The 27,369-nt window shown below is 39.7% G+C and overlaps 1 protein-coding gene across 1 annotated transcript in view; it reads right to left on the minus strand.

Annotated features, from left to right (window-relative positions):
* Nucleotides 1–27,369, minus strand: part of GDPD4 (glycerophosphodiester phosphodiesterase domain containing 4) — a 133,763-nt gene that overhangs the window by 42,478 nt on the left and 63,916 nt on the right. Inside the window, exons 11-12 of the mRNA XM_087868179.1 lie at nt 24,670–24,891; nt 23,589–23,743 (exon numbers count right to left, since the gene is read on the minus strand). Coding sequence (XP_087724305.1) covers nt 23,589–23,743; nt 24,670–24,891 — 377 coding nt within the window. The remainder of the gene's footprint in view (nt 1–23,588; nt 23,744–24,669; nt 24,892–27,369) is intronic.

Genomic DNA, 27,369 nt, shown 5'->3' on the forward strand with positions numbered 1-27,369 from the left:
AATCTGGGGAAGGAAACAGACATCCAGGTCTAGAAGCAGAGAGAGCCTTAAAAAGATAAACCCAAGGAGGTCCACACCAAAACATATAAAGTAAAATGGCAGGGTGCCTGGCTGGCTCAGTCAGTAGAGCATATGACTCTGAATCTCAGGGTCTTTAGTTCAAGTCCCACATTGGGCATGGAGCTACTTAAAAAAAAAAAAAAAAGCAAAATGGCAAAAATAATGACAGAGAAGGAGAGATAAAGTGTTTCTCAGATATATAAAAGTTGAAGGAGTTCATCACCACTAAACCAGATTTATAAGAAAGGTTAAAGAGAATTCTTTAAATGAAAAGAAAAGGCCATAATTAGAACAAAATTATGAAAGGAAAAAATTCACAGGTAAAAGCAAATATAAATTAAAGGTAATAGAGTAATCACTTATAAAGCCAGTATAAAGGTTAAATCACAAGAGTAGTAAAACTAATCATATTTAGGGGTGCCTGGGTGGCTCAGCTGGTTAAGCGTCTGCCTTCAGCTCAGGTCATGATCCCAGGATCCTGGGATGGAGTCCTGAGTCTGGCTCTCTGCTCAGTGGGGAGTCTGCTTCTCCCTACGTCCCTCCCTCCCACTCATGCTCAGTCTCTTGCCAAAAAATCCCCTAATCATATCTATAAAAAAATTTGTATATCAAAAGGATACACAAAATAAAAAGATATAAAATATGACATCATATGCATAAAATGGGGGGGGGGGAGTAAAAATTAGTGCTGTTAGAATGTGTTCAAACTTAAGTGACCATAAACTTAATGTAGACTGCTACACACTTAAGATGCTGTATATAAACTCAACAGTAACCATAAATCAAAAACCTGTAATAGATACACAAAAATTAGAGAAAAGAATGCAAGTATGCCACAAAAGAAAGCCATCAAAGCACAGGGAAGGGAGCAAGGGAGGAAAAAAGAAACAGAGAACTACAAAAATAACCATAAGACAAATAATAAGATGGCAATAACTCCACACATATTAATAATTACTTTAAATGTAAATGGACTAAACACTCCAATCAAATGCATAAAGTGACAGAATGGCTTAAAAAAAAAAAAAGACCAATCTTATGCTGCCTACAAGAGACTCATTTTAGGCCTGAAAACAAATACAGACTGAAAGTGAATGGATGGAAAAACTTACTCCATGCAAATGGAAGTGAAAAAAAATTTAAAACACCAAGGTAGCAATACTTATATCAGACAAAATGGACTTTAAAACACAGACTATAACAAGAGACAAGGAACTGCACTACATGATGATATAGAAATTAATCCAACAAGAGGATATAACAAATATAAATATCTATGTACCCAATAGTGGGGCACGTGTATATATAAAGCAAATATTAACAGTTATAAAGGGAGAAATTGAGAGTAATACAATTACAGTAGGGAACTTTAATACCCCTCTTAAAATCAATGGATAGATCACCAGATAGAAAATGAGCAAAGGAACACTGGCTTTGAATGATACACTAGACCTAACAGATATACACAGAACACTCCATCCACAAACAGCAGAATACATACTCTTTTCAACTGCACAAGGAACATTCTCCAAGACAGATCACATGTTAGGCCACAAAATAAGTATCAATAAATTTAGGAAGACTGAAATTATATCAAGTATCTTTTCCAACCACAACAGCACGAAACTAGAAATCAATTATAAGGAAAAAAATTGGAAAAACTGCAGACACTTGGAGGCTACCCAACATGCTACTAAACAACCAATGGACCAATGAAGAAATCAAAGAAATAAAATTTACATAAACAGAAATGAAAATGAAAGCACAATGATCCAAAAATCTTTGGACAAAGCAAAAGCAGTTCAAAAAGGGAAGTTTATAGCCATAAAGGCCTCTCTCAAGAAACCAGAAAAACCTCAAATACACAACCTAATCTTACATCTAAAAGAGCTACAAAAAGAACAACAAACAAAACCCAAAACAAGTAGAAGGAAGGAAATAATAAAGATTAGAGTGGAAATAAATAGACTAAAAAAAACAAAAAGAACAAAAAAATTCAGTGAAACCAAGAGTTGCTTCTTTGAAAAAAATAAACAAAATTAATAAATCTTTGGGCAGACTCATCAAGAAGAAAAGACAGATGATTCAAATAAATTCAGAAACCAAGGAGGAGAAATAACAATGAACACCACAGAAATACAAAGAATTACAAAAGAATACAAATATTATATGTCAACAAATTAGACAACCTAGAAGAAATAGATAAATTTCAAGAAACATACAATTTTCCAAACTGAATCAGGAAGAAATAGAAAATCTGAACACACCAATCTCTAGTAATGAAATTTAATCAGTAATCAAAAAACTTCCAAACAAAAGTATAGAACCAGATGGCTTCATGGGTGAAGTCTACCAAATATTTAAGTAAGCATTAATGCCTATTCTTCCAATTTTTTTCCAGAAAATATAAGAAGTCTGAAAACTTCCAAATTCATTCTATGAGGCTAGGATTACCCTGATACCAAAACCTGATAAGGACATTACAATAAAAAAGAACTACAGGCCAATATCTTTGATGAACATAGATGCAAAAATCCTCAACAAAATATTAGCAAACTGAATTCAACAATACAATGAAAAAATTTTTCACCACAGTCAAGTTGGGATTTATTACAGGGACACAAGTATGATTCAATATTAGCAAATCCGGTCCTTTCGATGATCTCCTTCAACAGTAGGTCTCAGTCCCAGCTCCCCATGGATGATACTGGAAGGTGGGGCCTCCGAGGAAGTGATTAAAGATAAACGAGGGCATAAGGGATCCTACAGGATTAGTGTCCCAGTAAGAAGAGACCCCAGAGCCAAGCTCGCTGTCCACCCTGTGAGGAAACAGCCGCAGGACTGCAGTGGACAAGCCAGGAGAGCTCTTCCAGAATCCCGCCCTGCCAGCCCACGGTGGGTGCCGTCCAGCCTCAGAACGGACTGGGGAAGATGGCGGAGGATAGGGGACCCCTTTTTCAGCCGAGCTGGATAGGTACCAGACCAGCCTGAACATCCACGGAATCAGCCTGACACACCGGAAGATACATCTGGATCTCTACAAATGAACATCTCCAGTGCTGAGTATTGAGGTACGAAGCGGGGAGACGTGAAACCGCGCACAGATATCAGAAGATATACGGAAGAGGGAGGGAGCCTCCGTGTTCGGGCGCCTGAAAGTGGTAGCCACCTGCATGGGGGAGCGGGCGGACTCGCGGACGGCACCCGCGAGAGAGCAGACTGAGACCGTTAGCCAGGGAACACGCATGACCAGACTGAAACGGAGCTCCGGTGCGCTCACTGGAACCAGCCTGAGACTGGGAGCTCTGGGAGCGTGTGCGGGGCGGCTGGCGGCGGCAGTGTTAGAAACACAAAGGACAGGGAGTTAAGATGGCGGAGGAGTAGGAGACACCGCTTTCAGCCGGTCCTCCGAGTCGAGTGGGATAGGTACCAGACCAGCCTAAACAACCACGGAACCAGCCTGAGACGCAGGAAGACGCATCTGGATCTCTACAAATGAACATCTCCAGCGCTGAGTATTGAGGTACGAAGCGGGGAGCCATGAAACTGTGCACAGATATCGGAAGATAAATGGAAGGGGGAGGGAGCCGCCGCGTTCAGGTGCCGGGAAGCGGTAGCCACTTGCACGGGAGAGCGGGCGGGGCTCGCGGACGGCACCCGCAAAACAGCAGACTGAGACCGTGAGCCGGGTGCGCGCGCCACCAGGCATCTCGCGGAACCCCGGAATCCCGGTGCGCTCACTGGATCCAGACTGAGACCGGGAGCTTCCGGAGCACGCACGCGGGGCGGCTGGCGGCTGGCGGCATTAGAAACACAAAGGACAGAGACGCGCCGGCCCTGGAAGTGAGGGCTGGGACGCCGGGTGTGGGGCGCACATCCCGGGACGCTGCAGGGTTGAGCAGCACCAACAGAGACAGAGTTAAAGTGGCCAGAACATTAGTAGAGAACGGGCCGCGATCCCTCTGTTCTGTGACAGAGGCTGAAATTCGGCCGCTGCTGCTCTGACTCTCAGAAGAGGCACAGCAAACCGCCAGGGAAAGCCGCCAGAGACCAAAAGCCTGGAAATACCGGCTCAGGGGGTGCCCATCCCCATCCCCCCTCGCAGGGAGCACCGAGACTCTACCCAAACATGGCTGCCTGAGTATCGGCGCGGCAGGCCCCTCCCCCAGAAGGCAGGCTGAAAAATCAAGAAGCCCACAACCCGGGCGCCTGGGTGGCGCAGTCATTGAGCGCCTGTCTCCGGCTTAGGGCGTGATCCCGGCGTTCCGGAAAGGAGTCCCTCATCGGGCTCCTCCGCTGGGAGCCTGCTTCTTCCTCTCCCACTCCCCTGCTTCTGTTCCCTCTCTCGCTGGTTGGCTGCCACATAAATAAATAAATAAATAAAATCTTTAAAGAAGAAGCCCACATCCCTAAGATCCCTATAAAACAAGGGGCACGGCCTGGGACCCAGTCAATAATTTGGGCTCTAGAAACCCCGCAACCTCTCTTCATCAGAATGACAAGAAGGAGAAGCCCCCCCCAGCAAAGAAAAGACAGTGAGACTGTGGCCTCTGCCACAAAAATAATGGATATGGATGTAACCAAATTATCAGAAATGGAATTCAGAGTAACGATGGTCAAAATGATGAGTAGAATTGAAAAAAGTATAAACGAAAAGGTTACTGAGAATATAGAATCCCTAAGGACAGAAATGAGAGCGAATCTGACAGAAATTAAAAATTCTATGGGCCAAATGCAGGCAAAACTAGAGGCTCTGACAGCCAGGGTCGCAGAAGCAGAGGAAAGGGTTAGTGAATTGGAGGATGGGTTAATAGAGGAAAAAATGAAAATAGAAGATGGTCTTAAAAAAATCCACGCCCACGAATGTAGGTTACGGGAGATTACTGACTCAATGAAACGATCCAATGTTAGAATCATCGGCATCCCCGAGGGGGTGGAGAAAAACAGAGGTCTAGAAGAGATATTTGAACAAATTGTAGCTGAAAACTTCCCTAATCTAGCGAGGGAAACAAACATTCATGTCCAAGAAGCAGAGAGGACCCCTCCCAAGCTCAACCACGACAAACCTACGCCACGTCACGTCATAGTGCATTTCGCAAATATTAGATGCAAGGATACAGTATTGAAAGCGGCCAGGGCAAAGAAATTTCTCACGTACCAAGGCAAAAGCATCAGAATTACGTCAGACCTGTCTACACAGACCTGGAAGGAGAGAAAGGGTTGGGGGAGCATATTTAAAGCTCTGTCAGAGAAAAACATGCAGCCAAGGATCCTTTATCCAGCAAGGCTGTCATTCAGAATTGATGGAGAATAAAGACATTTCAGAATCGCCAGTCACTAACCAATTTTGTAACTACGAAACCAGCCCTACAGGAGATATTACGGGGGGTTCTATAAAAGTAAAAAGGCCCCAAGAGTGATACAGAACAGAAAGTCACAACCAATACAAACAAAGACTTTACTGGCAACATGGCAACATTAAAATCATATCTCTCAGTAATCAGTCTTAATGTAAATGGTTTGAACCATCCGATAAAACGCCACAGGGTTGCAGATTGGATAAAAAGAAATGACCCATCCATTTGCTGTCTACAAGAGACTCATTTCAAACCCAAAGATGCATTCAGACTGAGAGTAAGGGGATGGAGTACCATCTTTCACGCAAATGGTCCTCAAAAGAAAGCTGGGGTAGCAATTCTCATATCAGATAAATTGGATTTTAAACTACAGACTATAGTTAGAGACGCAGAAGGGTACTATATTATTCTTAAGGGAAGTATTCAACAAGTGGATATGACAATTATAAATATATATGCCCCCAACAGGGGAGCAGCAAGATACACAAGCCAACTCTTATCCAGAATAAAGAGACATATAAATGAAAATACATTAATAGTAGGGGACCTCAACACTCCACTATCAGAAATAGACAGAACACCCTGGCAAAAACTAAGCAAAGAATCAAAGGCTTTGAATGCCATACTCGACGAGTTGGACCTCATAGATATATATAGAACACTACACCCCAGAACCAAAGAATACTCATTCTATTCTAATGCCCATGGAACATTCTCAAGAATAGACCATGTTCTGGGACACAAAACAGGTGTCAACCGATACCAAAAGATTGAAATTATCCCCTGCATATTCTCAGACCACAACGCTCTGAAATTGGAACTCAACCACAAGGAAAAATTTGGAAGAAACTCAAACACTTGGAGACTAAGAGCCATACTGCTCAGGAATGACTCGATAAACCAGGAAATCAAAAATCAAATTAAACAATTTATGGAGACCAATGAGAATGAAAATACAACAGTCCAAAACCTATGGGATACTGCAAAGGCAGTCCTAAGGGGGAAATACATAGCCATCCAAGCCTCACTCAAAAGAATAGAAAAATCTAAAATGCAGTTTTTATATTCTCACCTCAAGAAGCTGGAACAGCAACAGAGGGACAGGCCTAATCCACGCACGAGGAAGCAGTTGACCAAAATTAGAGCTGAAATCAATCAAGCAGAAACCAGAAGTACAGTAGAGCAGATCAACAGGACTAGAAGCTGGTTCTTTGAGAAAATCAATAAAATTGACAGACCACTGGCAAGACTTATCCAAAAGAAAAGAGAAAGGACCCAGATTATTAAAATTATGAATGAAAAAGGAGAGGTCACGACGAGCACCATTGAAATTGGAAGGATTATTAGAAATTTTTATCAACAGCTATATGCCAATAAACTAAGCAATCTGGAAGAGATGGAATCCTTCCTGGAAACCTATAAACTACCAAGATTGAAACCGGAAGAAATTGATTCCTTAAACAGGCCAATTAATTATGAAGAAATTGAGTCAGTGATAAACAACCTTCCAAATAACAAAACTCCAGGCCCGGATGGTTTTCCTGGGGAATTCTACCAAACATTCAAGGAAGAAATAATACCTATTCTCCTAAAGCTATTTCAAAAAATAGAAACAGAAGGAAAGCTACCAAACTCATTCTATGAGGCCAATATTACCTTGATCCCCAAACCAGGCAAAGACCCCCTCAAAAAGGAGAATTACAGACCGATTTCCCTAATGAATATGGACGCCAAAATCCTCAACAAGACACTTGCTAATAGAATCCAACAGTACATTAAAAGGATTATCCATCACGATCAAGTGGGATTCATACCTGGGATGCAAGCGTGGTTCAATATTCGCAAATCAATCAGTGTGATACATCATATCAACAAGAAAAGACTCAGGAACCATATGATCCTCTCAATCGATGCTGAAAAAGCATTTGACAAAATACAGCATCCTTTCCTGATTAAAACCCTTCAGAGTGTAGGAATAGAAGGTACATTTCTCAATCTCATAAAAGCCATCTATGAAAAGCCTACTGCAAATATTATTCTCAATGGAGAAAAGCTGGAAGCCTTTCCCTTAAGATCAGGAACTCGACAAGGATGCCCACTCTCGCCACTATTATTCAACATAGTACTAGAAGTCCTTGCAACAGCAATCAGACGACAAAAAGGGATCAAAGGTATTCAAATTGGCAAAGAAGAAGTCAAAATGTCTCTCTTTGCAGATGACATGATACTCTATATGGAAAACCCAAAAGAAGCAACTCCCAAATTATTAGAAGTTATAGAGCAATTCAGTAACGTGGCAGGATACAAAATAAATGCTCAGAAATCAGTTGCATTTCTATACACGAATAACGAGACCGAAGAAAGAGAAATTAGGGAATCCATCCCATTTACAATAGCACCAAAAACCATACGTTACCTTGGAATTAACTTAACCAGAGACGTAAAGGACCTATATTCTACAAACTATAAATCACTCTTGAAAGACATTGAGGAAGACATAAAAAGATGGAAAGATATTCCATGCTCATGGATCGGAAGAATTAACATAGTTAAAATGTCCATGCTACCCAGAGCAATCTACACTTTCAATGCTATCCCGATCAAAATACCAAGGACATTTTTCAAAGAACTGGAACAAACAGTCCTTAAATTTGTATGGAAACAGAAAAGGCCCCGAATCTCCAAGGAACTGTTGAAAAGGAAAAACAAAGCTGGGGGCATCACAATGCCGGATTTCGAGCTGTACTACAAAGCTGTGATCACAAAGACAGCATGGTACTGGCACAAAAACAGACACATAGACCAATGGAACAGAATAGAGAGCACAGAAATGGACCCTCGGCTCTTTGGGCAACTAATATTTGATAAAGCAGGAAAAAACATCCGGTGGGAAAAAGACAGTCTCTTCAATAAATGGTGCTGGGAAAATTGGACAGCTACATGCAGAAGACTGAAACTTGACCACTATCTCACACCATACACAAAGATAAACTCCAAATGGATGAAAGACCTCAATGTGAGACAGGAATCTATCAAAATTCTAGAGGAGAACATAGGCAACAACCTCTACGACATCGGCCAAAGCAACCTTTTTCATGACACATCCCCAAAGGCAAGAGAAACAAAAGATAAAATGAATTTATGGGACTTCATCAAGATTAAAAGTTTCTGCACAGCCAAGGAAACAGTCAGAAAAACTAAGAGGCAGCCCACGGAATGGGAGAATATATTTGCAAATGACACTACAGATAAAGGACTGGTATCCAAGATCTACAAAGAACTTCTCAAACTCAATACACGAGAAACAAATAAACAAATCAAAAAATGGGCAGAAGATATGAACAGACACTTTTCCAATGAAGACATACAAATGGCTAACAGACACATGAAAAAATGTTCAAAATCATTAGCCATCAAGGAAATTCAAATCAAAACCACACTGAGATACCACCTTACGCCAGTTAGAATGGCAAAAATAGACAAGGCAAGAAACAACAATTGTTGGAGAGGATGTGGAGAAAGGGGATCCCTCCTACATTGTTGGTGGGAATGCAAGTTGGTACAGCCACTCTGGAAAACAGTGTGGAGGTCCCTTAAAAAGTTAAAAATTGAGCTACCCTATGATCCAGCCATTGCACTACTGGGTATTTACCCCAAAGATACAGACGTAGTGAAGAGAAGGGCCATATGCACCCCAATGTTCATAGCAGCAATGTCCACAATAGCTAAATCGTGGAAGGAGCCAAGATGCCCTTCAACAGATGACTGGATTAAGAAGTTGTGGTCCATATATACAATATTACTCAGCTATCAGAAAGAACGAGTTCTCAACATTTGCTACAACATGGACGGCACTGGAGGAGATAATGCTAAGTGAAATAAGTCAAGCAGAGAAAGACAACTATCATATGATTTCTCTCATCTATGGAACATAAGAACTAGGATGATCAGTAGGGGAAGAAAGGGATAAAGAAAGGGGGGGGGTAATCAGAAGGGGGAATGAAACATGAGAGACTATGGACTATGAGAAACAAACTGAGGACTTCAGAGGGGAGGGGGGTGGGGGAATGGGATAGACCGGTGATGGGTAGTAAGGAGGGCACGTATTGCATGGTGCACTGGGTGTTATACACAACTAATGAATCATCGAGCCTTACATCGGAAACCGGGGATGTACTGTATGGTGACTAACATAATATAATAAAAAATCATAAAAAAAAAAAAAAAGTAGAGAAGCAAGTGCCTCAGAAGGAAATAAAATTCATTTTTTGCATAGTACAGGACCTATATTTTTTGTAAGACATAATAAACCATACTACTCTTTAAAAAAAAAAAAAAAAAAAAAGAAACACAAAGGACAGAGACACGCTGGCCCTGGAAGTGAGGGCTGGGACGCCAGGTGTGGGGCGCACATTCCGGGACGCTGCAGGGTTGAGCAGCACCAAAAGTAACAGAGTTAAAGAGGAGAACTGTCCGCGATCCCTCTGTTCTGAGACAGAGGCTGAGATTCGGCCGCTGCTGCTCTCTCAGAAGAGGCACAGCAAACCGCCAGGGAAAGCCACCAGAGAACAAAAGTCTGGAAATACCGGCTCACAGTGTGCCCATCCCCATCCCCCCTTGCAGGGGACACGGAGACTCTACTCAAACAGGGTTGCCTGAGTATTGGCGCGGCAGGCCCCTCCCCCAGAAGGCAGGCTGAAAAATCAAGAAGCCCACATCCCTAAGATCCCTATAAAACAAGGGCGCACGGCCTGGGTACCGGCCAATAATTTGGGCTCTGGACAACCCCGCAACCTCTCCTCATTAGAATGATGAGAAGGAGATAACCCCACCCCCCGGCAAAGAAAAGACAATGAGTCTGTGCCTCTGCCACAGAACTAAAAGGTATGGATATAACCAAATTATCAGAAATGGAATTCAGAGTAACAATGGTCAAGATGATGTGTAGACTTGAAAAAAGTATTAATGAAAATGTTAATGAGAATATAGAATCTCTAAGGGTGGAAATGAGAACGAATCTGGCAGAAATTAAAAATTCTATGAGCCAAATGCATGTCAAAACTAGAGGCTCTGACGGCCAGGGTCACTGAGGCAGAAGAACGTATTAGCGAATTGGAGGATGGGTTAGTAGAAGAAAAAGAGAAAATAGAATCTGGACTTAAAATCCACACCCATGAATGTAGGTTACAGGAGATCACCGACTCAATGAAACGATCCAATGTCAGAATCATCGGCATCCCCGAGGGGGTGGAGAAAAACAGAGGTCTAGAAGAGATATTTGAACAAATTGTAGCTGAAAACTTCCCTAATCTAGCGAGGGAAACAAACATTCGTGTCCAAGAGGCAGAGAGGACCCCTCCCAAGCTCACCCACGACAAACCTACGCCACGTCACGTCATAGTGCAATTCGCAAATATTAGATCCAAGGATACAGTATTGAAAGTGGCCAGGGCAAAGAAATCTCTCCCGTACCAAGGCAAAGGTATCAGAATTACGTCAGACCTGTCTACACAGACCTGGAATGAGAGAAAGGGTTGGGGGGGCATTTTTAAAGCTCTTTCAGAGAAAAACATGCAGCCAAGGATCCTTTATCCAGCAACGCTGTCATTCAGAATTGATGGAGAAATAAAGACCTTCCAGAATCGCCAGTCTTTGACCAATTTCGTAACCACGAAACCAGCCCTACAGGAGATATTAAGGGGGGTTCTATAAAGGTAAGAAGGCCCCAAGAGTGATACAGAACAGTAAGTCACAATCTATAGAAACAAAGACTTTACTGGCAACATGGCATCATTAAAATCATATCTCTCAATATTCAGTCTCAATGTAAATGGCCTGAATGCTCCCATAACATGAAACAGGGTTGCAGATTGGATAAAAAGATATGACCCATCCATTTGCTGTCTACAAGAGACTCATTTGAAACTAAAGATACATTCCGACTGAAAGTAAAGGGATGGAATACCATCTTTCACGCAAATGGACCTCAAAAGAAAGCTGGGGTAGCAATTCTTAGATAGATTGGATTTTAAACTAAAGACTATAGTTAGAGACACAGAAGGGCACTATATTATTCTTAAAGGATGTATCCAACAAGTGGAGATGACAATTATAAATATCTATGCCCACAACAGGGGAGCAGCAAGATACACAAGCCAACTCTTAACCACAATAAAGAGACATATAGATAAAAATGCATTACTAGTAGGGGACCTCAACACTCCACTATCAGAAGTAGACACAACACCCTCGCAAAAACTCAGTAAAGGAACAAAGGCTTTGAATGCCATACTCGACGAGTTGGACCTCATAGATATATATAGAACACTATACCCCAGAATCAAAGAATACTCATTCTATTCTAAAGTCCATGGAACATTCTGAACAATAGACCATGTTCTGGGACACAAAACAGGTCTCAACCGATACCAAAAGACTGAAATTATTCCCTGCATATTCTCAGACCACAATGCTTTGAAATTGGAACTCAACCACAAGGAAAAATTTGGAAGAAACTCAAACACTTGGAAACTAAGAACCATCCTGCTCAGGAATGATTCGATAAACCAGGAAATCAAAAATCAATTTAAACAATTTATGGGGACCAATGAGAATGAAAACACAATGGTCCAAAACCTTTGGGATCCTGCAAAGGCAGTCCTAAGGGGGAAATACATAGCCATCCAAGCCTCACTCAAAAGAATAGAAAAATCTAAAATGCAGTTTTTATATTCTCACCTCAAGAAGCTGGAACAGCAACAGAGGGACAGGCCTAATCCACGCATGAGGAAGCAGTTGACCACGATTAGAGCAGAAATCAACGAATTAGAAACCAAGAGTACAGTAGAGCAGATCAACAGAACTAGAAGCTGGTTCTTTGAGAGAATTAATAAAATTGACAGACCTCTGGCAAGACTTATCCAAAAGAATAGAGAAAGGACCCAAATTAATAAAATTATGAATGAAAAGGGAGAGGTCACAACCAACACCAATGAAATTGGAAGGATTATTAGAAACTTTTATCAACAGCTATATGCCAATAAATTAAGCAATCTGGAAGAGATGGAGGCCTTCCTGGAAACCTATAAACTACCAAGACCGAAGCAGGAAGAAATTGATTTCTTAAACAGGCCAATTAATTATGAAGAGATTGAGTCAGTGATAAACAATCTTCCAAAAAACAAAACTCCAGGCCTGGACGGTTTTCCTGGGGAATTCTACCAAACATTCAAAGAAGAAATAATACCTATTCTCCTAAAGCTATTTCAAAAAATAGAAACAGAAGGAAAGCTACCAAACTCATTCTATGAGGCCAATATTACCTTGATCCCCAAACCAGGAAAAGACCCCAACAAAAAGGAGAATTATACACTGATTTCCCTAATGAATATGGACGCCAAAATCCTCAACAAGATCCTGGCTAATAGAATCCACCAGTACATTAAAAGGATTATCCATCATGACCAAGTGGGATTCATCCCTGGGATGCAGGGGTGGTACAACATTCGCAGATCTATCAGTGTCTTAGATTTTATCCAGAAACAAAAATTCAGAAATCATATGATTCTCTCAATAGATGCAGAAAAAGCATTTGACAAAATACAGCATCCTTTCCTGATTAAAACCCTTCAGAGTGTAGGAATAGATGGTACATTTCTCAAGATCATAAAAGCCATCTATGAAAAACCTACAGCAAATATTATTCTCAATGGGGAAAAGCTGGAAGCCTTTCCCTTAAGATCAGGAACACGACAAGGATGCCCATTCTCGCCACTATTATTCAACATAGTACTAGAAGTCCTTGCAACAGCAATCAGGCAACAAAAAGGTATAAAAGGTATACAAATCAGCAAAGAAGAAGTCAAACTGTCTCTCTTCTCAGAAGACATGATACTCTATATGGAAAACCAAAAAAATCCACTCCCAAACTATTGGAAGTTATAGAGCAATTCAGTAATGTGGCAGGATACAAAATCAATGCTCAGAAATCAGTTGCATTTCTTTCTATACACGAATAATGAGACTGAAGAAAGAGAAATTAGGGAATCCATCCCATTTACAATAGCACCAAAAACCATACGTTACCTTGGAATTAACTTAACCAGAGACGTAAAGGACCTATATTCTAGAAACTATAAATCACTCTTGAAAGACATTGAGGAAGACACAAAAAGATGGGAAAATATTCCATGCTCATGGATCAGAAGAATTAACATAGTTAAAATGTCCATGCTACCCAGAGCAATCTACACTTTCAGTGCTACCCCGATCAAAATACCAATGACATTTTTCAAGGAACTGGAACGAATAGCCCTTAAATTTGTATGGAACCAGAAAAAGCTCCAAATCGCCAAGGAACTGTTGAAAAGGAAAAACAAAGCTGGGGGCATCACAATGCCGGATTTCGAGCTGTACTACAAAGCTGTGATCACAAAGACAGCATGGTACTGGCACAAAAACAGACACACAGACCAATGGAACAGAATAGAGAGCCCAGAAATGAACCCTCGGCTCTTTGGGCAACTAATCTTTGATAAAGCAGGAAAAAACATCCAGTGGAAAAAAGACAGTCTCTTCAATAAATGGTGCTGGGAAAATTGGACAGCTACATGCAAAAGAATGAAACTTGACCACTTTGTCACACCATACACAAAGATAAACTCCAAATGGATGAAAGACCTCGATGTGAGACCGGAATCCATCAGAATCCTAGAGGAGAACATAGGCGGCAACGTCTACGACATTGGCCAAAGCAACCTTTTTCATGACACATCTCCAAAGGCAAGAGAAACAAAAGATAAAATGAACTTGTGGGACTTCATCAAGATAAAAAGCTTCTGCACAGCCAAGGAAACAGTCAAAAACACTAAGAGGCAGCCCACAGAATGGGAGAATATATTTGCAAATGATGCTACAGATAAAGGACTGGTATCCAAGATCTACAAAGAACTTCTCAAACTCAATACAGAGAAACAAATAAACAAATCATAAAATGGGCAGAAGATATGAACACTTTTCCAATGATGACATACAAATGGCCAACAGACACATGAAAAAATGTTCAAAATCATTAGCCATCAGGGAAATTCAAATCAAAACCACACTAAGATACCACCTTACACCAGTTAGAATGGCAAAAATTAACAAGGCAGGAAACAGCAATTGCTGGAGAGGATGTGGAGAAAGGGGATCCCTCCTACATTGTTTGTGGGAATGCAGGTTGGTGCAGCCACTCTGGAAAACAGTGTGGAGGTCCCTTAAAAAGTTAAAAATTGAGCTACTCTATGACCCACCCATTGCACTACTGGGTGTTTACCCCAAAGATACAGACGTAGTGAAGAGAAGGGCCATATGCACCCCAATGTTCATAGCAGCAGTGTCCACAATAGCTGTATCGTGGAAGGAACTGAGATGCCCTTCAACAGATGACTGGATTAAGAAGCTGTGGTCCATATATAAAATGTAAGATTACTCAGCTACCAGAAAAAACGAGTTCTCAACATTTGCTGCAACATGGACACCACTGGAGGAGATAATGCTAAGTGAAATAAGTCAAGCAGAGAAAGACAATTATCGTATGATTTCTCTCGTCTATGGAACATAAGAACTAGGAAGATCGGTAGGGGAAGAAAGGGATAAAGAAAGGGGGGTAATCAGAAGGGGGAATGAAGCATGAGAGACTATGGACTCTGGGAAAAATCTGAGGGCTTCAGAGGGGATGGGGGTGGGTGAATGGGATAGACTGGTGATGGTTAGTAAGGAGGGCACGTATTGCATGGTGCACTGGGTGTTATATGCAACTAATGAATCATCAAACTTTGCATCAGAAACCAGGGATGTAGTGTATGGTGACTAACATAATATAATAAAAAAAACATTAAAAATATTAAAATAAAAATTTTTTAGCAAATCAACCAATGAGATATATCCCATTAAGAAGTGGAAGGATAAAAGCCATACGATCATCTCAAAATGCAGAAAAAGCATGTGAAAAATACATCTGTTCATGATTAAAACTTTCAACAAAGTGGGGTTAGAGAACATACTGCAATATTATAAAGGCCATATATGAAAAATCCAGAGCTAACATCATACTCAATGGGGAAAAACTGAGAGCGTTTCCTCTAAGATCAGGAACAAGACAAGGTGTCTACTCTCACCACTTTTATTCAACATGGTACTGGACATCCTAGCTGCAGTAATCAGGTAGGAAAAAGGAATAAAAGGCATTAAAACTCATAAGGAAGAAGTAAAACTGTCATAATTTGCAGATGACATGATACTATACATAGAAAACCGTAAGGAGTCCACCAAAAAACTATTAGAACTTATAAATGAATTCAGTCAAGTTGCAGGATACAAAATTAATACACAGAAATCTGTTGTATTTCTATACACTAATAATGAAGCAGCACAGAGAGAAATTAAGAAAACAATCCATTTACAGTCACACCAAAAAGAATAAAATACTTAGGAATAAATTTAACCAAGGAGGTGAAAAACCTCTACTCTGAAAACTACAAAACAATTAATGAAAAAAATTGAAGATGACACAAAGAAATGGAAAGAATTCCAGGCTCATGGAAAGAATATTGTTAGAATGTCCACACTACGCAAAGTAATCTATAGATTTAAACTATCCCTATCAAAATTCCAAGAACATTTTTCACAGAACTAGAACAAATATCCTAAAATTTGTATGAGACCCCAAAACACCCCAAATAGCCAAAGCAATCTTAAGTAAGAATAACAAAGCTGGAGGTATCACAATCCCAGATTTCAAGATATACTACAAAGCTGTAATAATCAAAACAGTATGGTACAGGCAAAACACAGACACACAGATCAAAAGAACAGAGAGCCCAGAAATAAACTCATGCACATACAGTCAATAAATCTAGGACAAAGGAGGCAAGATATATGATTGGAAAGGGCAATCGGTTCAATAAATGGTGCTAGGAAAACCAGACAGCTACATGTAAAAGAATTAATGGGAACCACTTTCTTTTTTTAATTTTATTTATTTTTTATTTTTTTTAAAGATTTTATTTATTTATTCTACAGAGATAGAGACAGCCAGCGAGAGAGGGAACACAAGCAGGGGGAGTGGGAGAGGAAGAAGCAGGCTCATAGCGGAGGAGCCTGATGCGGGGCTCGATCCCATAACACTGGGATCACACCCTGAGCTGAAGGCAGACGCTTAACCGCTGTGCCACCCAGGTGCCCCTGGGAACCACTTTCTTATACGACTCACAAAAATAAATTCAAAATGAATAAAAAAACCTACACGTGAGACCCAAAACCATAAAACTCTTAGAAGAAAGCACAGGCATTAGGCCTTAGAAACATTTTTCCAGATATGTCTCTAGGCATAGGGGAAGAGAAACAAAAGCAAAAATAAACTATTGGGGCTGCATCTAAATGAAGAGCTTTTGCACAGCAAAGGAAACTATCAATAAAATGAAAAGGCAACCAACTGAATGGGAGAAGATATTTACAAATGATGTATCCAATAAGGAGTTAATATCAAAAACATATAAATATCTTATGTAACTCAACATCATCAAAAAGTAATCTGATTTTAAAAATTGGTAGAGGATCTAAACAGACATTTTTCCAAAGAAGACATACTGATGGCCAAGAGACATCTTGAAAAGATGAAAAGATACTCAATCTCACTGTTCATCAGGGAAATGCAAATCAAAACCACAATGAGACATCACCTTACATCTGTCAGAATGGCTAGTATCAACAAGGCAAGAAGTAACAAGAGTGGTGAGAATGTGCAGAAAAAGGAACTCCTGTGCATAGTTGGTGGGATAAATTAGTACAGCCACTGTGGGAAACAGTATGGAGATTCCTCAAAATATTAGAAATAAGAATACCATAAGACCCAGTAATTCAGCTACTGGATATTTACCTAAGGAGAACCAAAAGTATTTCAAAAATATATATGCACCCCTATGTTTATTGCAGCTTTATTTACAATAACCATGATATGGAAGCAGCCCAACTGTCTATCAAAAAATGAATGTGGTATATTTATATACAATGAAATATTACTCAGCCATAAAAAAGAATGAGATCTTGCCATTTGCAATAACATAGATAGACTTAGAAAATATGCTAAGTGAAATAAGTTAAAGACAAATACCATATGATTTCAATTATATGTGGAATCTTAAAAGCAAAGTAAATGAATAACCAACCGATCAACCAACCAACACATCAACAGACCTATAAATAGAACCGATGGTTGCCAGAGGGGATGGGGTTGGGGGGTCTGGGCAAAATGGGTAAAGGGAAGTGGGAAACACAGGCTTTCAATTATGGAATGAATAAGTCATAGGGATAAAAGGTACAGCATAGGGAAGGAATATAGCCAATGGTACTGTAATAGCCTTATATGGTGACAGATGGTAGCTACACTTGTGGTGAGCGCACCATAATTTGTAGAGTTGTAGAATCACTACGTTGTACACCTGAAACTAATGTAACATTGTGTGTCAACTATACTTCAATAAAAAAAAGGAATGTTTTGAGAAAAGTAAATTATGAGACCAGATATATACTATCTATTCTATGCTTTAAGATTTGAAAAACTGAAGTATACTTTTATTAGAGTATTATTATATAGTACATATTTTATTTTATTTTTTTAAAAAGATTTATTTTTTTTAAAGATTTATTTTAGAGAGAGAGCAAGCAAGCGCAAGTGCAAGTGAGGGGAGGGGCAGAGGAAGAGGGAGAGGGAGAATCTCAAGCAGACTCCCCACTGAGCAAGGAGCCCAATGCAGGGCTCAATCGCATAACCTGAGATCATGACCTGAGCTGAAATCAAGAGCTGGATGTTTAACTGACTGAGCCACCCAGGTGCCCTGGTGTGTATTTTATATTTGGAATTATTCGCTAATATACTTCCTATTTTAAACTCCATATCTAATTCCAGCTTTATATTATGTTCATAAGAAGGCTTATGTCCCTATTGTCATATCTAAAACTCAAACATAAAGTTTCTACAAATAAAAAAATAAAGAAGAGCAAATTAAACTTCCAGTAGAAGAAGAAAATAATAAAGAACAGAAATCAATGAAATGGGAAAGCAAATGTGCAATAGAAAAGTATAACAAAGCCAAAATTTTTTTGTGTTTTGAAATGATTAATAAAATTCACTAACTCCTAGCAAGAATGACCAAGGAAAAGAGGAAAAATCAAAATTTCTACTCTCAAAATGTATTGGCAAATGACATATCTGATAATGGGTTAGAATCCAAAATCTATAAAATAATCCAGTTAAGAAATGGGCAGAAGACATGAATAGACACTTTTCCAAATAAAAGTACACAGATGGCTAAAAGACACATGAAAAGATGTTCAACATCACTCAGCATCAGGGAAATACAAATCAAAACCGTAATGAGATACCATCTCACACCTGTCAGAATGGCTAAAATTAACAACTCAAGAAACAACAGATGTTGGCAAGGATGCGGAAAAGAGGAAACTTTTGCACTGTTGCTGGGAATGCAAACTGGTGCAGTCACTGTGGAAAACAGTATGGAGGTTCCTCAAGAAGTTAAAAATAGAACTACCCTATGACCCAGCAATTGCACTACTAGGTATTTACCCAAAGGATACAAAAATACAGATTTGATATTTGCAAATGACACTACAGATAAAAGATTAGTATCCAAGGTCTACAAAGAACTTCTCAAACTCAATACACGGGAAACAAATAATCAAATAAAAAAATGGGCAGAAGATATGAACAGAGACTTTTCCAATGAAGACATACAAATGGCTAACAGACACATGAAAAAATGTTCAAAATCATTAGCCATCAGGGAAATTCAAATCAAAACCACATTGAGATACCACTTTATGCCAGTTAGAATAGCAAAAATTGACAAGGCAGGAAACAACAAATGTTGGAGAGGATGTGGAGAAAGGGGATCCCTCTTACACTGTTGGTGGGAATGCAAGATGGTACAGCCACTTTGGAAAACAGTGTGGAGGTCCCTTAAAAAGTTAAAAATTGAGGGGCGCCTGGGTAGCGCAGTCGTTAAAGCGTCTGCCTTCGGCTCAGGGCGTGATCCTGGCGTACCGGGATCGAGTCCCACATCAGGCTCCTCTGCTATGAGCCTGCTTCTTCCTCTCCCACTCCCCCTGCTTGTGTTCCCTCTCTCGCTGGCTGTCTCTCTCTGTCAAATAAATAAATAAAAAATCTTTAAAAAAAAAAAAAAAAGTTAAAAATTGAGCTACCCTATGACCCAGCCATTGCACTACTGGGTATTTACCCCAAAGATACAGACATAGTGAAGAGAAGGGCCATATGCCCCCCAATGTTCATAGCAGCATTGTCCACAATAGCTATATCGTGGAAGGAACCAAGATGCCCTTCAACGGATGACTGGATTAAGAAGATGTGGTCCATATATACAACGGAATATTACTCAGCCATCAAAAAGAATGATTTCTCAACATTTGCTGCAACATGGTCGGGACAGGAGGAGATAATGCTAAGTGAAATACGTCAAGCAGAGAAAGTCAATTATATGGTTTCACTCATTTATGGAACATAAGAAATAGGAAGATCGGTAGGAGAAGAAAGGGAAGAATGAAGAGGGGGTAAACAGAAGGGGGAATGAACATGAGAGACTACGGACTCTGGGAAACAAACTGAGGGCTTCAGAGGGGAGGGGGATGGGAGACTGGGATAGGCCAGCGATGGGTATTAAGGAGGGCATGTATTGCATGGTGCCCTGGGTGTTATATGCAAGTAATGAATCATGGAACATTACATCAAAAACTAGGGATGTACTGTATGGTGACTAACATAACATAATAAAAAATTATTATAAAAAAAATTTTCAAGCATACACACACACACACACACAAATACAGATTTGAAAGGGTACATGTACCCTCATGTTTATAGCAACATTATCAACAATAGCCAAACTATGGAGAGAGCCCAAATGTCCATTGACTAATGAATGGATAAAGATGATGTGGGGTGTGTACACACACACACACACACACACACACACACACACACACACACACTGGAATATTATTCAGCCATCAAAAAGAATGAAATCTTGCCATTTGCAATGACACAGATGGTGCTAGAGTGTATTATGCTAAGTGAAATAAGTTAGAGAAAGACAAATTTCATATAATTTCACTCATATGTGGCATTTAAGAAACAAAATAGATGAACACAGAGGAAGGGGAAAATAAAAGAGGAAAGCAAACCATAGAGACTCTTAACTATAGAGAACAAACTGAGGGTTGATGGAGGGAGGTGGTTAGGGGATAAGCTAAATGGGTGATAGGTATTAAGGAAGACACTTGTGATGAGCACCAGGTGTTATTATGTAAGTGATGAATCACTAGGTCTACTACTGAAACCAATGTTCCCCTATATGTTAACTAACTCGAATTTATTTTTTAAAAGTTTTATTTATTTATTTGAGAGAGGGAGAGAGAGCAGAGCAGAAGAGAGGGGCAGAGAGAAGCAGGCTCCCCGCTAAGCAGGGAGCCCAATGAGGATCTCGATCCTGGGACTCTGGGATCATGACCTGAGCCAAAGGCAGATGCTTAACTGACTAAGCCACCCTGACACCCCTAAAATTAAAATTTTAAAACACTATAAAAATTCCCACATCAGAAATAAAGTAGAGGGCATCTCTATATTCATATAATTTTGATTAAAATAATGTATTTAAAGCATTCTCAGTCAAAATGGCAGGGTCACGATGTCTGTCTTGTGACAGTGGTCAGATAGATTATGAAGTGAGCATAATCACAGAGAATGTATTGGAAATGTGATCATAATTACAAATATTCTGGTCATAAACATTATACCAATAACTTAAGGTACAACTACTTAATTTCTTAAAATGTAGTGGTCCTTGAGGAGAAGGACTTGGAATAACGTACAACACATGAATTTATCACAGTCAGCTTTGCAGTATAGCTATAGGGAGAAACCTTTACTGTCCTTATTAGAACACATGGTTTCCTTAAGGAAAAGAATGGTGCCTTGCTTCTGACTTTTCACATAAAACTAGCATGGTGCACTTGTACATATTATTACTCAGTAAATATGTGCTGAGCTAAATTAAACTGCTTGACTTTATAATAGGACTCAGGATATGATCCCTCCCAAATTTGATGCCAGCCTCCCATATAACTATAGCTAAGAAATAACTTTAAAGACCTAGGGTGAAAGAATTTGGATTCTGGACTCTGTCAGACCTATATTTAAATCTCAGTTTGGGGGCACCTGGGTGGCTCAATCGATTAAGCAGCTGCCTTCTGCTCAGGTCATGACCCCAGGGTCCTGCTATTGAGCCCCCCATTAGGCTCCCTGCTCAGTGGGGAGCCTGTATCTCCCTCTGCCCCTTCCCCCTGCTTGTGTGCTCTCTCTCTCTCTCTAATAAATAAATAAAATCTTTAAAAAAATAAATCTAAGTTTGGTCCCCTACTGACCAAGTATATTAATTTTGGTCAATTACCTAGCCTGTTTGAACTTTTCATCTTTAGAAGCAAGCTTCCTCATTCGCAAAAGGGATGGTGATAATTTCCAGGGCATAGCATGTAAGGACGGTGATGATAAAAGCAGCAGCTAACACTTAATTGTGTACTTACACTTGCCCAGCATTTTGCATGTCCATAATATAAAGGATATTCTCACCTAATCTTTTTTTTTTTTTAAAGATTTTATTTATTTATTTGACAGAGATAGAGACAGCTAGTGAGAGAGGGAACACAAGCAGAGGGAGTGGGAGAGGAAGAAGCAGGCTCCCAGCGGAAGAGCCTGATGTGGGGCTCGATCCCAGAACACCGGGATCACGCCCTGAGCCAAAGGCAGATGCTTAACGACTGAGCCACCCAGGCGCCCCTCTCACCTAATCTTTTAACCAGTCCATCATGCTATTGCTATTCTTTTTTTTCCTTTTAGGTTATTGCTACTCTTAATTTACAAATGAGAAATGAGACGATTAGAAGTTTGTCCAAGGTCATGTGCAGCTGATGAGTAAGCCATGATGTGAAAAAGAGCCTGTGGTCTAACAACCACAGAACTTGACACATAATAAAGGCTCAATAAGTGGAAGCTATTATAATTATTTTTCAACTACTAGATTGATCTAAATTATGAGTAGCAGAGAAGGACATCATTATACAGCTATTTTCTATTTGAAAAAAAAAATAAAAGGAAAGAGAAATACACTCTAAATAGAAGTAGTAGTTGAGCAAAGAGAAATCTTCTTATTGGGAAATAGAGGTAAAACACTGCTAAAAGAAAAAACCCAATATTTCATGATCAACCACCACACGGCCAGAGAGGCAGGAAAAGTGAGAACGGGAGCAGGGGTAAATCCAACAGCTTAGTTCATGGCTTGAGATGCAGAAAGGTAACTAGTGGGAATTTTTATTAAGCCCAAGGAGATTTTGGATATATATCTCTCCAAGGAAAACTTTGTCTTTGAAGCATTTAAAATCATCTGAAAAAAATTTACTTTTAAATCTAAGAGAAAGGAAATATGGATTAAATTAAGCAGTGATTAATAACAGTTAAGTTTGGAAAAGTTGCCATTTTATTCCTTGGTGCTTTTAATTTGAAAAATCTGTCACTAATGACATATTTATAAATGTACTTGATAATTTTAGTTTCTTCTTGTGCTTGGCTGTTTTAAGGTTTGTTGTTGGTTTTTTTTTTAATGATTTAGTTATGTTCTTAATTATCCCTGTAAAAAAATCTGGCCATCTGGACCACAAGGCTTTTTATGAAGTGCGGCAATCATCTGGCACTGGCAGGAGGAAATAAATAAGTTCCTGATTTCTGACTGTTCAATGATCACCTTATGTAAGAACAAAACCGCCAAGCAAACAAAAAAGCACGTTGAATGATAACAGATCGGAGATAAAGGAGAAGGGGCTGCAGACGAAGACTATGCTCAAGGCTAGTCTATACCTGACAAATGTTTGCTGGCAGAGGGAGGCAGGAAGATAAGGTGGGAACGGGAAGAGGGGAAACTAGGGAATTCCAAAAAAAGCCACACAAAGAAATCTTGAGACGAGAAGAAGCGAAGGAGCTTGGTGGGAGTGCAGATTTTATGCAAGTAAGGCAATGCCTGCCCAAAGAAGTGTGGCCAAACTTACCTCAGCCCGTGGTAGAACAGCCTCTTGTAGTCGACATTTATTCTACTGATATTTTCTTTTGTAAGACGTTCAATGGAAAATAACCGGCCCACGTGCTGAAAACCAGGAGCTGCGTTTCTGACATACTGCCTATCAAAATTTGGCAACCAAAAAATCTGTAAGGAGAAAAAGGAAGTCTTTCAGTGGACAATCAGCTCTCCAGGTACAAAGAGCCCCATGTAGGATAAATGGAGCCTCATCCCAGCACTGGTAACAGTCTACAGGGAGTGGAGAGAGATTCTGGTTCTTGGTGAGAGCCAACTTGGCCTAACGAACTCTTATCATGGGGCTGTCACCAGGACTGTTCTGGAGCTGAGATTTCTAGAGTCCACAGCCTGAGTCAAATGCCCACTGTGTTCAGATAGGCTCACGCTAACCAAAGTGGATGAGGGGTTGGTAGGTGTGGATGAAAGGTGGGAATCATTTTTCCTCTGGTTGATGACACTAAAAATCATCTTTGAAAGGGGTCATTTCCTGTCAATGGGAAATACGAAAATGATTCATCTGTGGAAATAGTACCGTTTGCAAGAAAACACATATTTGTTTCACTCAGCACTCTACCACCTTCTGAGAACTTAAGAGATTTGGAATGATTGCTCAAGTGCAGAGAATTGCTTCTGAAAAACATGATGAACAAATCTCTGCTCAAATAAGAACCAGCTGTTTCTTCTGTATCATTAATTAAAGCCAAATCCTCAAAGCCTCAGCGTTGCCCAAGCCCTTTCTAATAGTTTACGCTAGTGACGGTGCAGGTCACATCCCATAGTCATTGCACACTTGCCTTTTTAGCAGAGTGCTGTTATTTCACTTCGCTTGGAGTAGCAAACAGCTTCCATGTTTTTCCCCACTAGGGACAATTTAGCTGGGTCATTCTTAGATTGTCACATGTAGCTACATAAGTAACAACCTCCATTTCTACAGAGAGCAAAATTATTTGGGCATCTCAGGGAAGATGGACAGGGTAGATCAGGTTCAACTGCTATGCTCCTGGGACATGCTCCCCACCTCCCAAATACCACCATAAATAATGGGGGAGACATACCAGATGTTGCTCAATTTTAGAGGCAAGGATCACGCTTACTACACGGCGAATATATGTGTTTCTGAGAGGATGTTTTTGTGGAGGGGCATTAAGATCAAATATCACAAATTTTTTCTCCTTCTGTGCAAGTTCCAATAAATCGGTTAGTTTGGGAATCGTCTGATTTTCTGCTCTTCCACGATCAGCCTTTGACAGGCGTTTCATTTTGTAAAATGGTTTCGACTAAAAACAAATACACCAAAGAATACATTGGCTCCTATCAAAAGCAGTTTCCAATTTTCCTGCTCTATAGCCCCACACCCGGACCCACCTCCATTTTAATCCATTATCATTCAACCCACCAGACCCTCTGAAATACTGGTCCTAAGATAAGAGTTGCCAAGGAGAGAAAGTAAATGTACTCTTCATAGGTAATTATGGTATTTGGAATGATTTCTACACTATAAAACATGTCTTTCCACTGAAAGTACTTCAAATTTTTGTCTTGACCTTCCTTTTCAGCTTTTTTTTCCTGTAACTTGTGGTAATAAAATCTTTTTTTATAAAAGTCACACTGGCTTCCCACATTTGCTTTGACTGTTCTAGTTTTATGTAATGGAAAGAAAATAGGCTTTAGCTTCAGATTAAATTGGATTCAATCCTGGCTCTATCACTCATTGGCTTTCCTTGACGAATCCACCTGTTAAAATCTTTTTTTTTTTTTGAAGATTTATTTATTTATTTGAGAGAGAGAGAGAAAGAGCACAAGCAGAGGGAAGAGGCAGAGAGACAGAGAGACAGAGAGAAGCAGATTCCCGCTGAGTCAGACTCAGGACTCAATCCCACGACCCTGGGATCACGACTTGAACTGAAGGCAGACGCTTAACTGAGCCACCCAGACACCCCTCCACCTTCCTAAACCTACAAAGCGCAGCTTAAATGTTACCTCCTTCATGAAGCCTTCCTTAAATATCCCTGAACTAAAGAGACTTTGATGGTATTAAACTCCAAAGGCTCATTTTTATGCCTCTGTTGTATGTTTCATTCTACCTTCTACTTGTTTGTGTCTTAGACCAGATTCAAATCCTGGTTTCATATGTGTCTTGCTGTGTAACCTTGGTAAAACCATTTAAATTCTCAGAGTCTTCATTGCCCAAACTATAAAATCGGGGAGGAGAGAGGTAATCTATGTATTTCTCAGGATTATTTTGAATATTAGATACGATAAAATACTTACGGCATCTACAAGCATGCCTAGTACATAGAAAAGTAAACAATTCACATTAGTTCCCTCACTCCCTACTGTCTCTATTGGATTCTACTTCCCTTATGACAGGAACTGTCATATTTTCTTTGCAATACACAGCATTTCATTTTACATCTCAGTCCATACATATATTAGCTATATTAAATTTAACAGATGACTACTTTTATAGTCATTTGCCCATTTTAGATCATTTGTAGGTGAACTCAGTGATAAAAGGCTACCTCTAAGAAGGAAACAGGACATGGGTCCTTTTCTCAAGAGGTAAGTAATCTCTTTTTCCTATGCAACTTTTTTTTTGTTCTCATTCTTACCCTATTTCTTCCCCTTCCCCTGACCTCCTCCTTCACAGCAAAGAAATTATCATATCGTGCAGTATCCTCATGCTAGAACAGAAATCAGGCCATGGAAGTTAAGTTAAACCCTGGACTAGATCTGAATTGAGGTCTACTATTAAGTGGTTTCTTAATCCTCAGGAAAAGAGAAAATTTGTTTCAAAATTTAATATATTGTTAGATCTACCAGATCTAGACCAACTGATTCACTTAATTATTAGACCGCCGTGTGGAAAAATTGTTAAAAGAACAGAATGGGAAAGATCAAGACAGAATTTAAATAACTCAGCTGTGCATAATTTTAAAAATGCCCCTGAATGGGCAAAAAGAATAGGAAATGCACTATACAAGGACATTTATAAAGCCTTTCCTTTAAGGATAAATTGAACAAAAATTTTTTAAAAAATAAAGATTAAACAAGAGGAGAGTTTAAAACTAGATTCCAGTAAGCTTTAAATAGTATTATGTGGTAGCTCTAACAGCAGAAGTAAATTAAGCCCTTTTGGCGGCGGGGGGGGGGGGGATTATATAAAATAGGGGACTTAGAAAAATAAACTGGAATGAGACACATCCAGTTTAGACTACCTCCAACATATGGTTGAACATCTTCAAAAAAGTCCTAGGAAGTAACAAGCTAGAAATGAAAACGAACTACTGGTTTTCCACATAAAACACCCGGTTCCTCAAATAAAAACACACTAAAAAGTCCTCAGTACTCTGTGCTTGTGCTTAGAGAAATTACAAGTAGGACAATTCAATGTATCATATTGGTAAGAAATAGAACAATTTCCCAAAATCTGCCTAATAATGCCACTTCAAGAGAAACACTACCACCCAGAATACAGTTCTGAAGAGAACTACCTGTAAATACAGATGAACAACAATACAACTTCTTGTTGATACAGGTGCCACCACCTGTACTATTAATTCTACTACCATGGGAAATCAGATTACTCAAAATACTAAAACCATTTAAGTAGTGGGAATTTCTAACAATCTTAAATCCCTTTCCACGTCCCAACCTATAACTGTTACTTTTGTCAGAAGAACAGTCCTTTCCTCTCTATGGCACTTTCCTGTAAATTTCATCATTAGAAATCTATTCTGCAAAATATATACCAC

This window comes from Ursus americanus, chromosome 16 (assembly GCF_024610735.1).
Source record: "Ursus americanus isolate L20-20 chromosome 16, mUrsAme1.1.p, whole genome shotgun sequence".
Classification (NCBI taxonomy): Eukaryota; Metazoa; Chordata; class Mammalia; order Carnivora; family Ursidae; genus Ursus; species Ursus americanus.